Raw genomic sequence first — 14021 nt, 5'->3', positions numbered from 1 at the left:
TGTTGCAATTCCTTTAAATTTTCAACAATAATATTCGTGTTTTGTTATTTTTCTGGTTAACTCCGGTATCAAGCTATTTTAGAAAAAGTAGCTTTTTGAAGTTAAATAAGAATAATGTCCCAAAATAATATGAAAATGACATTTTTTTTAAAGTAATTTGAAAGAAACATAATAATCAAACATGTTACTAAATAAATAAAGGACTTTTATGAAACGTAAACAGTTTGGAAGCTTCTTCAAACAAGGCTTCATACTAACATCCATACCAATTACAAATGAGCTTTACTGAATGCAAACAAGTACTCTAAAAATACAATTCTGAAATAAACTAATAGTTTATATATGTTCATCCACTTTTAGATATACTCCAAATTTCTTTTGGGGGATTGTAGATAAATATCATTTTTTTGATTAAATTTTTTAAGTTGAGAAAATTTAGTACCCATAACTATTGACATTCATGATCAACCATATTTTTGTGCTGAATGATCTGAAGTTACTTCTATAAAAGGAATGCTTTTCAAATATTATTTGGCTTTATGAAAGTAGTTTTTAGGATATTTTGATTTGGCCAATTTTATCCTATTATATGCTCGTTCTTATTTTGAGAACCTTTTTAGCCAAAACAGGTTGTCTGAGATTATTTGGTTTTATGCTGATTTGCAGAGGGTGATACTATCATTCCTGTTTACGATAAGGTGCAAATGTTGATGGGATTTCACGAGCATATAAATGACCCTAAATGGCATTTTTCATGTAAGTTCCTCTAGATTTCTATCAATTAAATGTCTCTTACATTTTGCTGTTAATCTTTTACAGACATCTGTTATATTTCACAAGCTCCTCACCTATTTTTTCTTTACCTAAATATTGGAAGTGTGTTTTCTTTTTCCATATTTGCGTTCATTCTTAATAATAAATATATATGCAGACAAACATCTTTTTCCAGATTTGTTGCTCGGGAATAATATGTGGCTTGAATCTATTTTCCCATACAAACATCTTTGATCAAAGGAGTAGTTTTTTCCACTCTTCTTTGATGTGTGTTCGCATGAGCACATTTAATTGACGGAATGCTAACCTGTCATTAATATATCAATTCTGTAACGTGCAAGAAGTTTATCAGATGTGGTTAAAAATAAGGATGTTTAAAGTCTTTTTGGCTCCCGGGAATTTGCATGTTCTATTGTTAGAGTTTCATGGTGCAACTGTTAACTTCGTTTGACTTCCTCGGGACTGCATCTTCAATATTTTCTGTGGACTTCACAAACTAAATCATAACTGTTTCATGGTTTTCAAGTTTGGTTGTTAATAAAAGCGTATATTTATGAAAATCTGAATGTATGCTTCCATGAAAAGTTTACAATGTTATGGCTTATATTAGTAGTATATAATATTTAATTTTGTTTTAATTTACTGTGTGTGGTAAAGTTTGTCTATAATGTCGGCTTGTATGCTTAACGAAATGTATTCTTCAGAATTTTGAATAGCATGGCTCAATTCAACTAATGGAGTTCTAATTAGCACATATGGAGTTCAAAATTCCTTCCAGTCATGCACGTGTGTTTCCCGCTGCTTTCAGGGTTGCGGCTGTTTTCTCTGTGTTCTAGTTAGTTGCACATTTGTTCCCAGCTACCGTCTAGATTTAGTGGTTGTTGTACGGGGTTGCCCCTATTGTCTTTGGGTTTTTGCTGGCTGCTGTTCATGTTAGTTTTGATGTTCCAGTGTTTTGTCTCCTGTGGTATTACCACCTAAACCTTTCTCATTTAGTTAATTTAATCACATTATCTCTCCTATTGTATGATACAATCCCACAAAGCCCAATTTGATAAACATTGGAAACTTGCTTTCCTGGGTAAGTGAGTGAAAGAAATGTGTTTAGGAGTTCATAAAAGTGAACAAGAGACTAAAGAAGGAGATAGATTTAAGTTGACAAAATGGATGGCCACCTCAATCGCTATCCTGTAAAAGCATTTGCCGGCTACCACTTTCCACACATGGAACAACATCCTCCTATAAATATAGGAAACAACCCAAAGTTTTAGGAATTTTGATTTTTTTTATTCAGTTTGGACATTTAAAATAGGCGGTTTAAATTATTTAATTTTTGTAATGGACGAATTATTGAATATTAAATTGATATTTGCAAGTGTTTTTAACGCTTATTCTTGTACTCCTTGGCTTGGTGGCCAAGAGGTATTCCTTTTGGTGGGTATTCAATTTCTTGTGTATTTTTCTTTTGAAGTACCTAATTAAACGCTTGTTTCTGATTCACTCACATTCTCTTTCATCCTCAATAAAAAAAATCCAGTTGTTTTTTGGATATATTTTTTTTTAAAAAAGGCTCTCTCCCAAGTTAGCTAAATTAGGTTCTCTATGATCTAGTCAAATTTTTTCTTCAAGCTCACTAACTTGATTTCCTAGGAATAATCTCATAAAATCCTAATCACATCTGTAAATTTTTTCAAATATTTTTCAAGTGTTTTCAGAACCAAAAATTTTGCCACATTAATAATCCCTAAATTCTTGAACTTGCCCTATGTTATCTTAGATTCAAGGAGTATTATATTATTGAACAACTTTAATCTCTTCACCACCACTTCTAAATCTTACCAATTTCACTCCTAAGGTGTCTGACGCGGATGCCGACTCATTTGGATGCATTAAATCAAATATGAGGAGTATAGAAGCATATTACATACTTAATAACTAGAAGCTTAATTCATAAGAGGGATGGTCTATGTTTAGTTCCAACTCTCCTTTTATTAAAGAAGGATTGTTCTTAACATATATGCATGAATAGTTGGGCTGTGAATAATCTCACTATTAAGTATTGGTTTCCCATTCCATGGGTAAAGATTTGTTGGATCAGTTGCATGGAGGCAACATTTTCTCCAAGATCGATTTATGCAGTGGTTATCACAAATAGATCAAGATGAGACCATAAAAAGGTGGAAGATAATCTTCAAAACTTCAGACATATCGTACGAAGGAACATACTATTTGGGTTGTCCAAAACTTTAGACACCGTTATGCAGTTGATGAACAATATATTTTAAGCACTCATCAGAATATCATTTTGTATATTTTGATGACATCTTGGTGTACAAGCGCAGGATCACTCACAACATATACAAGAGGTTTTTGAGGTATTTCAAATAACCCGGTTATATTGTCACTCAAACAAATGCCAATTCTTGACTACACAAATTTGCTTTTTTGGATATTTTGTATTAGCAACGGGCATTGATATGTATCCAATCAAGATTGAGGTCATAGTTAATTGTCCTAGTTCTTAGTCATTCTCTCATGTATGCCAATTCTATGGATTCACTTATTTTAATTGAAGGTTTGTAGAAATTTGAGCTCGATAACGTAGCCCTTGACAAAGCTCCTTAAAACCAAACGATTCACTATGTCAGATTAAAAGCTTTGAAGAAAGAATTTACTTGGGTCCCTATCCTAGCTCTTTTGGATTTTAATAAGGTGTTTGAGGTGGAGTGTGATGCCTCAAATGGGAGACTTAGAGCTGTGTTGAGTCAATATAAGCACTCTATTGCCCGCTTCAGTGAGAAGTTGAATGAGTATAGAAAAATGCATTTTATCTACTATAAGGTGTTCCTTTTAACATTGATCGTGAAGTCTTGACGCTACTAAATAGTCAAAATCTTCCTTGGTGGAGCTTGTTGCTTCCTACTATTTTGTAATCAAACACAAAGTCGGGAGTTAGAATAAGGTAGTTGATGTAATAAGTAGCCGACAACTATTAATTATTACTATGAGTCAACAGTAGCGGGGATTGAAATATTAAATGAAGCTTATGCCAATGAAAATGAATTTTAGGAGATTTGAATTCACTATCAGGACAAGTCATTTAAGCAGTTCCACCTAGGAGATTACTTATTTTTCAGAGCAGAATGTATTACTAAAGCTCACTCTAATGGAGTAGTAGTAGAACATTTTGACACGGACTATATTTTTTTTCCTCAGTAAAAGTGAGTTTTTATTGGCTCTGACTAGTACGAGAGAAATGTCAGACAATGTAAAATATCATTTAGACAAGACTTAATGTAGAATACAGGTCTTTATACTCCACTACCTGCTCTAGAGCTACCTTGGGTGGACATAAGCATGAAATTTGTAATGGGTTTGCCATGGACACAGAGAAATAAGAACTCTGCTATGATAGGGGTAAACTATTTCTTGAAAATAGCTCACTTTGTACCTTTCCACAAGACGATGGATGCTTCACATAATGTAGACTTGTACCTTAGAGAGAGAGAGTTCACCTACATGTTGTGCCCAAAATCATCACTTTAATTAGGGATGTGAAGTTTCTAAGTCATTTCCATAGGACTCCATGGAGTAAGCTTGGCATACAAATTTAGTTCAGTTCAACAGCTCACCCTCAAACAAATATATATGCAGAGATTTAGCTAACCTATTCACTTGCTTGTGGGAAAGAATATTACACAATGATGCCTGATCCTTCTCTACGTTAAGTTTGCTTGTAATTGTTCCACCAATCAGTTAGCCCTTTTGAGATAGTTTATGGGAGAAATCCATTCATTTTGTTTGATTTGTCTCCTATACTCTCAGTCATTGAGTGTAGTGTTTACGCAGTTGTTAGAGTAAAGGAGATTTAGGCTTTACATGAACATGTAAAAGGGGAGATTGCTAGCAAAATGTTAGGTATTAGAAGTAGGCCAACAAGTCCAGAAAACCAAGTTTTTTAAGAAATGTGCTTGGTATTGATTAGATTGAAGAATGAGAGGTTTATTGCATGTTCTTTTGGAAAAGTCAAGCCCAAAATTGACGGTCCATACATGATTGTAGAGAAAATCAATGTCAATGCATACATAATAAATTGTCGAGGGATTAACACATGTTTGCCACCTTCAACATCTGTCGCCATAATTTAAGGACCCAACTGCTTCTGTTAACTTTTGCAAAGCCCTTCCTATCTCGGGAGAATGAAGAAGACATTTCCCCCTCCCCTACCTTGCGTCAAATCTTGGTGGTCACTTAAACACCCAAACCGACCAATTGGTTTGAGTTTTGTTGGCCGGTTCAAGTTTTTCAGTTGCCTGGGGCTAGGGCCGGTTCATATAAGCCTCCCTTTTCTTAATCATCACCTGTATTAGGTTATTTTATCTGAGAACTATATATATGTTTGTTATTGACGGATTTGAGAAACATATGGTTTTGGTTTATGCATTAGAATTTGTTGTTCTCTAGTTTTTCCTTGCTGGAATATTGTATTCTTTATCGCTTTCAAGCGGTGTGCCTGTAACCTGATTGGATCTTGGTGTTAAACTCTCTCGGACATTCGAAGGACTCCTACACTGTCAACCCTTGCTGTCAATCTACTGTTTCTGCTTCAGACTTGATTGTGCCAAATTCTTACCTTCATCTCTTGTCCTAAAACTATCCTAGCTCTTTCCTTGATTTTCCCACACTGCCTATAAATCGTAGATCTATGTCAGTTCTTAAGACATAAAGCCCACTTTCTAAACCAAATTTAGCCTTTATAAAAGTATGGTATAGCTAATATGGGAAGAGAGGAAGACTGAGTGGGGATTGTGGGAAGGTAGGACCTACATGTGGTACTTGAGGAGGACAAGGACATAAGTGGCAGGTAGAGCTTAAGGTTTCAAATGAATCATCTATCCACTAAAGCTAGGGATTCACGTTCTCAAGTTGCTACAATATAATTAATAGGCGCTAATAACATGAATAAGGTTAACTTGCATACTTTAATAAGAAGTTAGTGAATCGATAGATTAAGGCCAAGTTATTACCTTAGGGATGGTTATTTTAACTTGTCATATCTGAATTTTTAGTTCATACCTAGTGGTGTTTTCACTTCCCTAAAAGTTAAATATCCCCTCAAACTATTTGTTGTAGATCAACCATCGTCCCATTTGATGACTTGCACTAATCTAAGAAGAGACTCACCTACCAATACTAGTCTCAACATTTACATCTTAAATCTCACATTCACCTAATAACTATTTTCTTATTGATTCTCATGTTTGATTAGATAAGTACTATTAATCAACTTCGTATTACCGCGACTTCATGAAATAAAAAGCTTCACAAGTTACCGGTAGAAATGATAGATTATATGTTTGACATATCTATTAAATAACTATTTTCTTATTGATTCTCGCGTTTGATTAGATAAGTACTATTAATCAACTTGATATTACCGTGACTTCATGAAATAAAAAGCTTCACAAGTTACTGGTGGAAATGATAGATTATATGTTTGACATATCTATTAAAAAAGGTTCCTATATACTCAGAGGATTCTTTTTCTCAAAGCATATAAATTCCATAATAAAAATGAAAAATATAAAAGGTTGCCTCTTCCATAGCCTGAAATTGATTATTTTTGGCTACCTATGTTATCATATAAGGATCAAATCATAAATAGTTCAAAATGGAAGGTTAAGTAAGTTATAAACTTTTCACATACTTCCATTTATAAGAATAATGAAAAACATGAGAAGTGTATAAAACACTTGAATTATTTGAAGTTCTAATAAAACACAAGAAGTAAATGACCCATTGAGAGCAATGAAACTTCATATCATCCTTTGAGTGGAGGCCTAGATTAGGAGCAAAGGTCTCCTCTGAAGTATATTAACGATTCTTTTGGGTTGCAATCTGGTAAAATTGTACTTGTTAGCAGGCTTAATAGACATAGGAGCGACGTTATTGATAGAGATGTGGGATACAATGATAGAGCTTGAGGCGAGAGGGGCCTTCAAACTAGTGTTGGAGATGCACCCATTAACATAATTCAAATTCTTGTAATTTCCTTGACGCGGGTGCTAGGGAAAGCGCCCCAATGAAGACGCTTCAAAACAAATTTTTGCAAGTGTGGGAGACCTGAAGGAGCAGGACAGCAGGAGCGAGAGATTGCGAATCCTTGGGAGTTAGCACTATAGCGGGAAATCCCGCGAGAAATCGGGAAGGGGTGCGATGCCTCGCGTGATAACGGGAAGAGGAAGAGCGAAGCAGAGCTGGATCGCTATCTATCGCAATCCAGGAAGAGGCGTCTCGAGGCTACCGCACCCCCGAAATGCTTTTTGGATTTCTCTACTTCCCTCATTTTGTGTAGAAGTTTCTTTTGTTCTGCAGGGAGCCTATAAATTGATGTCCTTGTATATGTGGGAGTCGGTTGTGTTTGAGTTTAGTTACAGATCCCCTGTGTGGAGCCTCTTTCCTCTTTGTGGGACTGCATCTAAGGAGGTGGTGGTGCTCCAACTATATCTTCTCTGAGGTGGTGATTGTATCTTCTCTTTTTACCCTTCCAAACCTTCTCTCTTCTCTGCTGCCGAACTCTTCCACTGTCAAGCAAACACCCAACTATTCCCCCTTCCTACAGATTATTTCTGCTATCCAGCCTACCTAACTACTTTCAAGCTCCTCCCAACTGCCCCACTACCGTTGCCAACCACCTACAACCCTTCCTGCTTATTGTTCCTATAGTTTCGCACCTTTCTTTCGTTGCCACCTGCCTTCCGTGACTGCCGCCTTCCCTTCTAATCATTCCCATCGCTCTAGCCGACCTCTACCACTCAATGGGTTATATTTATGAGTGTTGTTTATATCGTTTTAAGTCTTGTGTTGTTATTTTCCTTTTGAGTCATGTTGTAATCCTATTTTAATATTAATGAAAACTTATCTTTTGTGTTTCAACTATTTTCCTCACTACTTCCTATATCATTTGGTATCAGAGCTAGCCCAACCTTAGTCCTATCCTAGTGTTTTCTAGTGTCCGCCATAACCCACAAAATTTCCTTCATACCACGCAATTCCCTTTCTACTGTCACATGTTCTAAGCTTAAAATTCCCTTTGCCAATCTTTTAAAATCAACAACCTTGACCCAATTATTTTTACTCTCTTTCACCTCCACTAAAAACCTTTCCTCTCTATTCCTAAACCCTAACCATGCCACAAAGGAGATCTACGCCCAAGCCTACCTGGGGCGAGATACGACGAGAGCTCTATCGTCTTTAGTGGAGGCTTATGGATATTGAAGGGAAAATCCAATGGGAGGTTACCCTTGATCATGATTTGAAAGGTCGAAGGGAAGAACGAGACAAAATGAATCTGAAGCGAGAAACACAAATGTCAGTTCCTACCAACTTACTACCATAAAAAGTTGCACTCCAGTTTCCGAAGAGGAGAGACCGAATCACCAAGTGACTCCTCTTGCTACTATCTAGTGAAGCCAATCTGCGAAACTATCATAGCCAGAAAATGTTTGAAGTGCCACAGATTCGGACATGTGGAAGCAGAATGCGTAGCCAGGGGATCGTTCTATTTCATGGAGCGGGGCATTGTTGAGACCTCGGGTGAGGACACCATAGATACTGAAGAACAATTCGAATAAGAACTTTCATCCAATGAAGTTTTCCCCCAAAGAACTCTCTTATTCGTGAATACATCCAATGTCTTTTCTCCAAATGATCAAAAGGGACATGCGACTTTTGATGAGATTGTGGTTCCTGCTCTTCTAGAAAATGGGAAACTTTTTATTGAGACATATAGAGATCACACAGACAAGATGATATCAGAATTTAAAATTTTAGTAGATGATCTTAATGATGACCAACTGATAACATCACAAACAACTATCTTTCTAACCCCCATCCCCAGTGTTCCACATGAAGAGACGAAAAGCCAGTGTGAAGCTAGTGTTATTGGAATGCAGCAGCAGTTGTCAGTTCTCCAAAACTTCAAGAGTCACCCGACAGATAGTAAGAGTCACTCATCAACCAAACCCTTACAAAACCCTCAATCTTGCTGAGGTCCAAATTATCATAAATGAGAAGCATATGAGATATCTACTTGTTCTGAATTTTGCTCTAGAGAACATACATAGTAGTGTATCTCCAGCTCATATTATGCCAAACTAGAACGGAACAGATCGATCGGGGGGTATGCCCGCAAGTTGGAAAAGCTCCTTAGTTGCTTTGGGAGATAGGTCAGTCGTCAGTGGGATCCAGGAACGTCTAGAGAAGACAAGAAGCTTTGACCAATGAAGTTGAAGCTCCTCCAACCCCATGAGACTGATAGGGGCGCTGAAAGCGTCTCGATGCAGATGATTTGAAACCGTGAGGCCAGAAGCCCCGCTAAATCTCGCGGATGTTGGAGACCCGAAGGAGCGCAACAGCAGGAGCAGGAGATCACGAAGCCTTGCGAGGTGGCGCGATAGCAGGAGATCCCAGGCGAAGTCGGAAAGGGGAGCGATGCCCCGTGTGATAGCGGGAAGAATCCTGAAGACAGAAGAGCAAAGCAGAGCGGGATCACGAATTATCACAATCTAGGAAAAGACGTCTCGAGGCTGCCGCACCTCAGAAATGCCTTCTGGATTTTTCTAGGCTTCACACTTCCCTCATTTTGTGTAGAAGTTTCTTTTGTCATGTAGGGAGCCTATAAATTGCTGTCCTTATGTATGTGGGAGTGAGTTGTGTTTGAGTTTAGTTATAGATCCCCTGTGTGGGATTGTATCCAAGGAGGTGATGGTGCTCTGGTTGTATCCTCTACAAGGCGGTGATTGTATCTTACTTTTTTACTCTGTCCAAATCTTTTCCTCTCCACTCCTCTATTGCCGAACCCTCCTACCATCACCTCAACACCCTACTATTTCCCCATCTTGCAGATTATTACTGTTGTCCCATCTACTTAATTCCTTTCAATCTCCTCCCAGGCACCCCACTACCGCTGCCGATCACCTACAATCTTTCCCAGTTATTGTTCTTATAGTTTCGCACATTCCCTTTGCTGCCACCCGCCTTCCATGATTGTCGTCATCCCTCTTAATCATTCCTATTCCTCTAGCTAACCTCCACCACCCAATGAGTTATATTTAGGTGTGTTGTTTGCGTCGTTTTATGTCTTTTGCTGTTATTTTTTGTTTGAGTGATGCTGTAATCCTATTTTAATATTAATGAAAGTTTTTAATATTAATGAAAGTTTGTTTGTGTTTTCACTATTTTTCCTACTAGTTCCGGTATCATTCCTAGAGCCATTAAAGCCACTTTTCTATAAAGTAAAGTGTTATTAACGGATTATCATTATTCTCATTGTTGAAGGCTGAATCAAACTCACTAGAGTAGAGTTCACAAAATCATGAGTTTTAGATGTAGATAAAGTATTTGCCTCGTTAGACATGTTCTGGTCAGGCAAGTCCCCATTATGAGATTTTGTGGGTTATCTGCTGAATCTATTATGCTTAAGAATCACTTTGTTAATAGGGATCCTCTTATCAGAAGTTTATAATCTTTTTGCCTTTTACCTCATGCTCACTAAAAATAGCTTTCTCATCGAATTCTTTGGGGTACTGATTATGATCTTTATTAATAAATATGAATAAAAGGAAGCAATGCTCTCAAACTTCAATCTCCAAAAGTAATCATGTTTTGTTTTTGACTAACCATGTTTTCTTCTCGAATTGTTCAAACATATCCTCTTTTACAAGAATTGGTGCTATTGAAGGTCTAGATACATTTCAGCAGTATCATAATTTGAGATGGCTACTATATGAAGTTAGACAAAATAAGGTGTTATTTTTTCATAAAATGTACCCTTGAAAAGTTATCTAGACATGAACTGAAGAAGAATATGAGAGGGAATAATCATGTTATTATGATTATTCAAACATAAGGTTACATATATAGAGAAACCGGTCTATCCAAATTTAAAATCTTACCAAATATATCTAGCCTAAATATAGAAAGGAAATAAATATGAAATAAACATACATATAAAGAGTATAAAAACTAATCAAGATTTTTTAAAGTTGTGTCCAATTAAATCCTCCATATCTTAGGTGGTTGGCCAACCCACTATGGAAAGGAGGCCAATCCTCCTAGATTTTCACACTCACCATCAAGCTGGGCCGTAGGTGTTATAGAGACCAATCTTGGTATTAAAATTTGAGAAGTTGCTTAAAAAAAGAGCTTTGGTGAAGACATTAGTAACTTGTTGGTGTGTCGGGGATGTAGCTTAACTGTATAATTCCATCATTTCAAGGAGAAAATTCCTATAAGTTTTAATATGTTTGGTCCTATCATGATACACATGGTTCTTGGCAATACTGATAGTTGTTTGACTGTCACAAAATATTTGTATAGGCCTATTGTAGGTACACCCCAATTCCTAAAATAATTTTTGAATCTAGATACCTTCCCAGATTACTAAGACAAATGCCATTTATTCTGATTTTGTACTGCTTCTAGAAACACAACTTGCTTCTTACTCTCCATGTAACTAGATTTCCCCAAACATAGGAGTAATAACTTGCGGTGGACATCAGATTTGGGATAGTATGATTTATTTTCAAAGAATGTGACATTTATGAAGTTGTAATAATTTTTGGTAAGAGGTGAGCAACAATTATAGCCATTTTTTGTTAGAGGCATACTCATGGAAAATACTCTTGATGGATTTAGGGTTAAATTTTGTACGGTTGGGGAATGAATTCGAACAAAAGATACACACTTAAAATTTTAAGTGGTACAATAGAAGAGAAAGATCTGATGTGGAGATATGCATCAATCAACACATGAAGTGGTGTTTTTTTCGATTGATAAAATATGTTGTAGTAAGAACAACTTCCTCCCAAAAATATTTTGGAACCATATGAAATTATAATTGAGCGGGATACCTTAAGAAGATACATGTTCTTTTTTTTTTGCTATCACATTTACTGCAGGGTATCAATACATGAACTCATATGAATGATTTCTTTTTTTGAAAGGTGGGATCCAAGAATGAAGTTGAAATATTCTTTTGCGTTATTAGTATTGAGAATCTGAATTTAACATTGGAATTGTGTTTGAATCATTTCATGGAAGGTTTGGAAGATTTGAGTTGTTTTAGATTTTCCCTTCATCAGGAATACCCAAGTGGCTTTAGTATGATCATCAATAAATGAGACAAACTATCTAGCCCCACATAGAGTTCTAACTTCTGAAGGTCCCCAAATATTACTATGGATAATATAAAAAGAATGTGAGGGTTTGTACTTGGTTATAAGATAAGCATTTCTAGTGTATTTGACAAGTTGATAAATCTTACATTGATAAGTACTAAGTTTTTTATTTATAAACAAATGAGAATATATTATTGCAATGTAATTGAAATTAGGATGATCCAGATGACAATGTCATAACATAACTTATTTTTCAAGCGACATTAAACTCAACAAACTCACGTACTAAAAGGAAAAAAAATGAAGATGGAACTACTTGTGTGTTTAGAAAAAGACTTTTCTTGAGCAAATATAAGTCTTGATGTAATTTTATCACTACCAATCGCATCCCCTGAATCCACCACCTGAAATTCACAAGTGTTTGCAAAGAATATAATTATACTTTTCATATCATTGTCGGTCAACTTTTCGATTGATAGATTTGAAAATATGAATATAAAAATAATTTTTGAGATTTAATTTAAATATAAAAGATATATAGTTTAGGTTTTGAAAGTAGTATGTTTTAATTTTTGAAAAATGAGACCAAATAGATCTCATTCGTCTAATAGTTTGCATAATCGTGCCTGATACCGCGAATACTACACCCTCCCGAAAGATAAGTGTAGACCTCGGCGATAGACCCAATCCTGCAAACTAAGAGATTTGTGACATCCGTTTGATCTGCGAACCTTTTATATGTGACCGACAAGTTCTTCTATCTAATACAAAGATTAAATAGGGTTTAAATTATTTGGGTTTCAAGTTCCCTATAGAGGCAATCCCCTATAGTTAATTACTTGAGAAAATTCTCGATAATGATTAGAGATACTAGTCTTCAAGATTTCAAAGTTTAGGTTTTCACGATAGGACGTGGAAAGGCAAATGGGAGTGGCTCAAATAAGAACAGTTATTTCAGGAGTTCAAAGGAAGGAATAGGTAGGAGATATCATAGATCATGAGGAAAAACCTCGGTGACTTCCCAGACTATCCTACTTTGTGACTGCATTTTTAGAGATGATGTTATTTTAGAGATGTTTAGAGATGATGTTATTCAATTATTCAATCCTGTCAATTTTATTATTTGGGACTTACATTCGCATAATATTCGATTATGCAGATAGCCCGCAGAGATAAGAGGGTTTACGTCGTGTCACACGACAACCTCAGAACCTAAGGCGAGTTAGGACTAACGTTGCACAACATGGTTGTACAGGAGCCTAAAAAAGGAGTGAGGATTTATGTCGCGCGTCGCGCTAGGCAGTCGCGCTAGGCAAGCTACCTCGAAGTCCTATGGATTGTTATTATGCTACGAAGAGATAATGCTGAAGAAGATCCTCTTGTTGTTCGCTCCAAGCTTGTCGTCGTGCTGCCCACAAAGTTGGCTCCAAGCTCCTGTCGTCGCGACGGCTCCAGGGTTTAAGTGTTTGGGATTGATGATTTGTGCTTCACAGTTTTGGTGTCAATGTTTTGGTTCTGTATAGAGAATAAGCAAATCGCATGTGAGAATAAGCAAATTGAAATGTAAAATGCAATAAAGTAAAATGCTGTAGATAAACTGTAAAAGTGTACCTGAGCATCTGCTGTAGATAAACTGTAAAAGTACCTGCGCATCTGCTACTGTTGTGTTATTAGTGTTGCGAGTGTAGTGTGATTTGCAGATTTTTTAAATAAACTTGCAAGAAAATTAAATAAGGCGAGAAAACCCAACGCGAAAGTCAGAAAGAAAAGAGTTGTAAAAATCACGAGCAAAAGAAACACTTAGCCACATATGAAAGATCAGGACTGGGTATAAGACCTTGGTGAAAGTGGGGGCTCAGAGCTGGGCTGTGTGCTTCCCGACCTTGAACAGGAGTTACCGACTCGACAATCTACAGGAGATAGTTCTTAACCTCAATCCAAATGACTAGCCGCGAACTTTTATAAATTTTCATAGAAAGATTTTCATGCAAAAGTTATTATTCAAGTCTTTTTTATGCAGAGTTCTTTTAATCATGCAAAAGAAATTTTTATTTTATTTTTTGTAAA

At 36.3% G+C, this 14021-nt stretch overlaps 1 protein-coding gene across 1 annotated transcript in view; it reads left to right on the top strand.

Moving 5' to 3' along the window:
- LOC110018227 (squalene synthase-like) overlaps positions 1-14021 on the top strand; it is an 83386-nt gene that overhangs the window by 29680 nt on the left and 39685 nt on the right. Inside the window, exon 3 of the mRNA XM_020715489.1 lies at positions 667-756. Coding sequence (XP_020571148.1) covers positions 667-756 — 90 coding nt within the window. The remainder of the gene's footprint in view (positions 1-666; positions 757-14021) is intronic.

The sequence above is a fragment of the Phalaenopsis equestris genome, unplaced genomic scaffold, assembly GCF_001263595.1.
Source record: "Phalaenopsis equestris unplaced genomic scaffold, ASM126359v1 Scaffold000006, whole genome shotgun sequence".
In the NCBI taxonomy this organism is placed as follows: Eukaryota; Viridiplantae; Streptophyta; class Magnoliopsida; order Asparagales; family Orchidaceae; genus Phalaenopsis; species Phalaenopsis equestris.
Note: the sequence above shows the minus strand (reverse complement) of the source record. Positions and strands in the feature narration are given on the sequence as shown.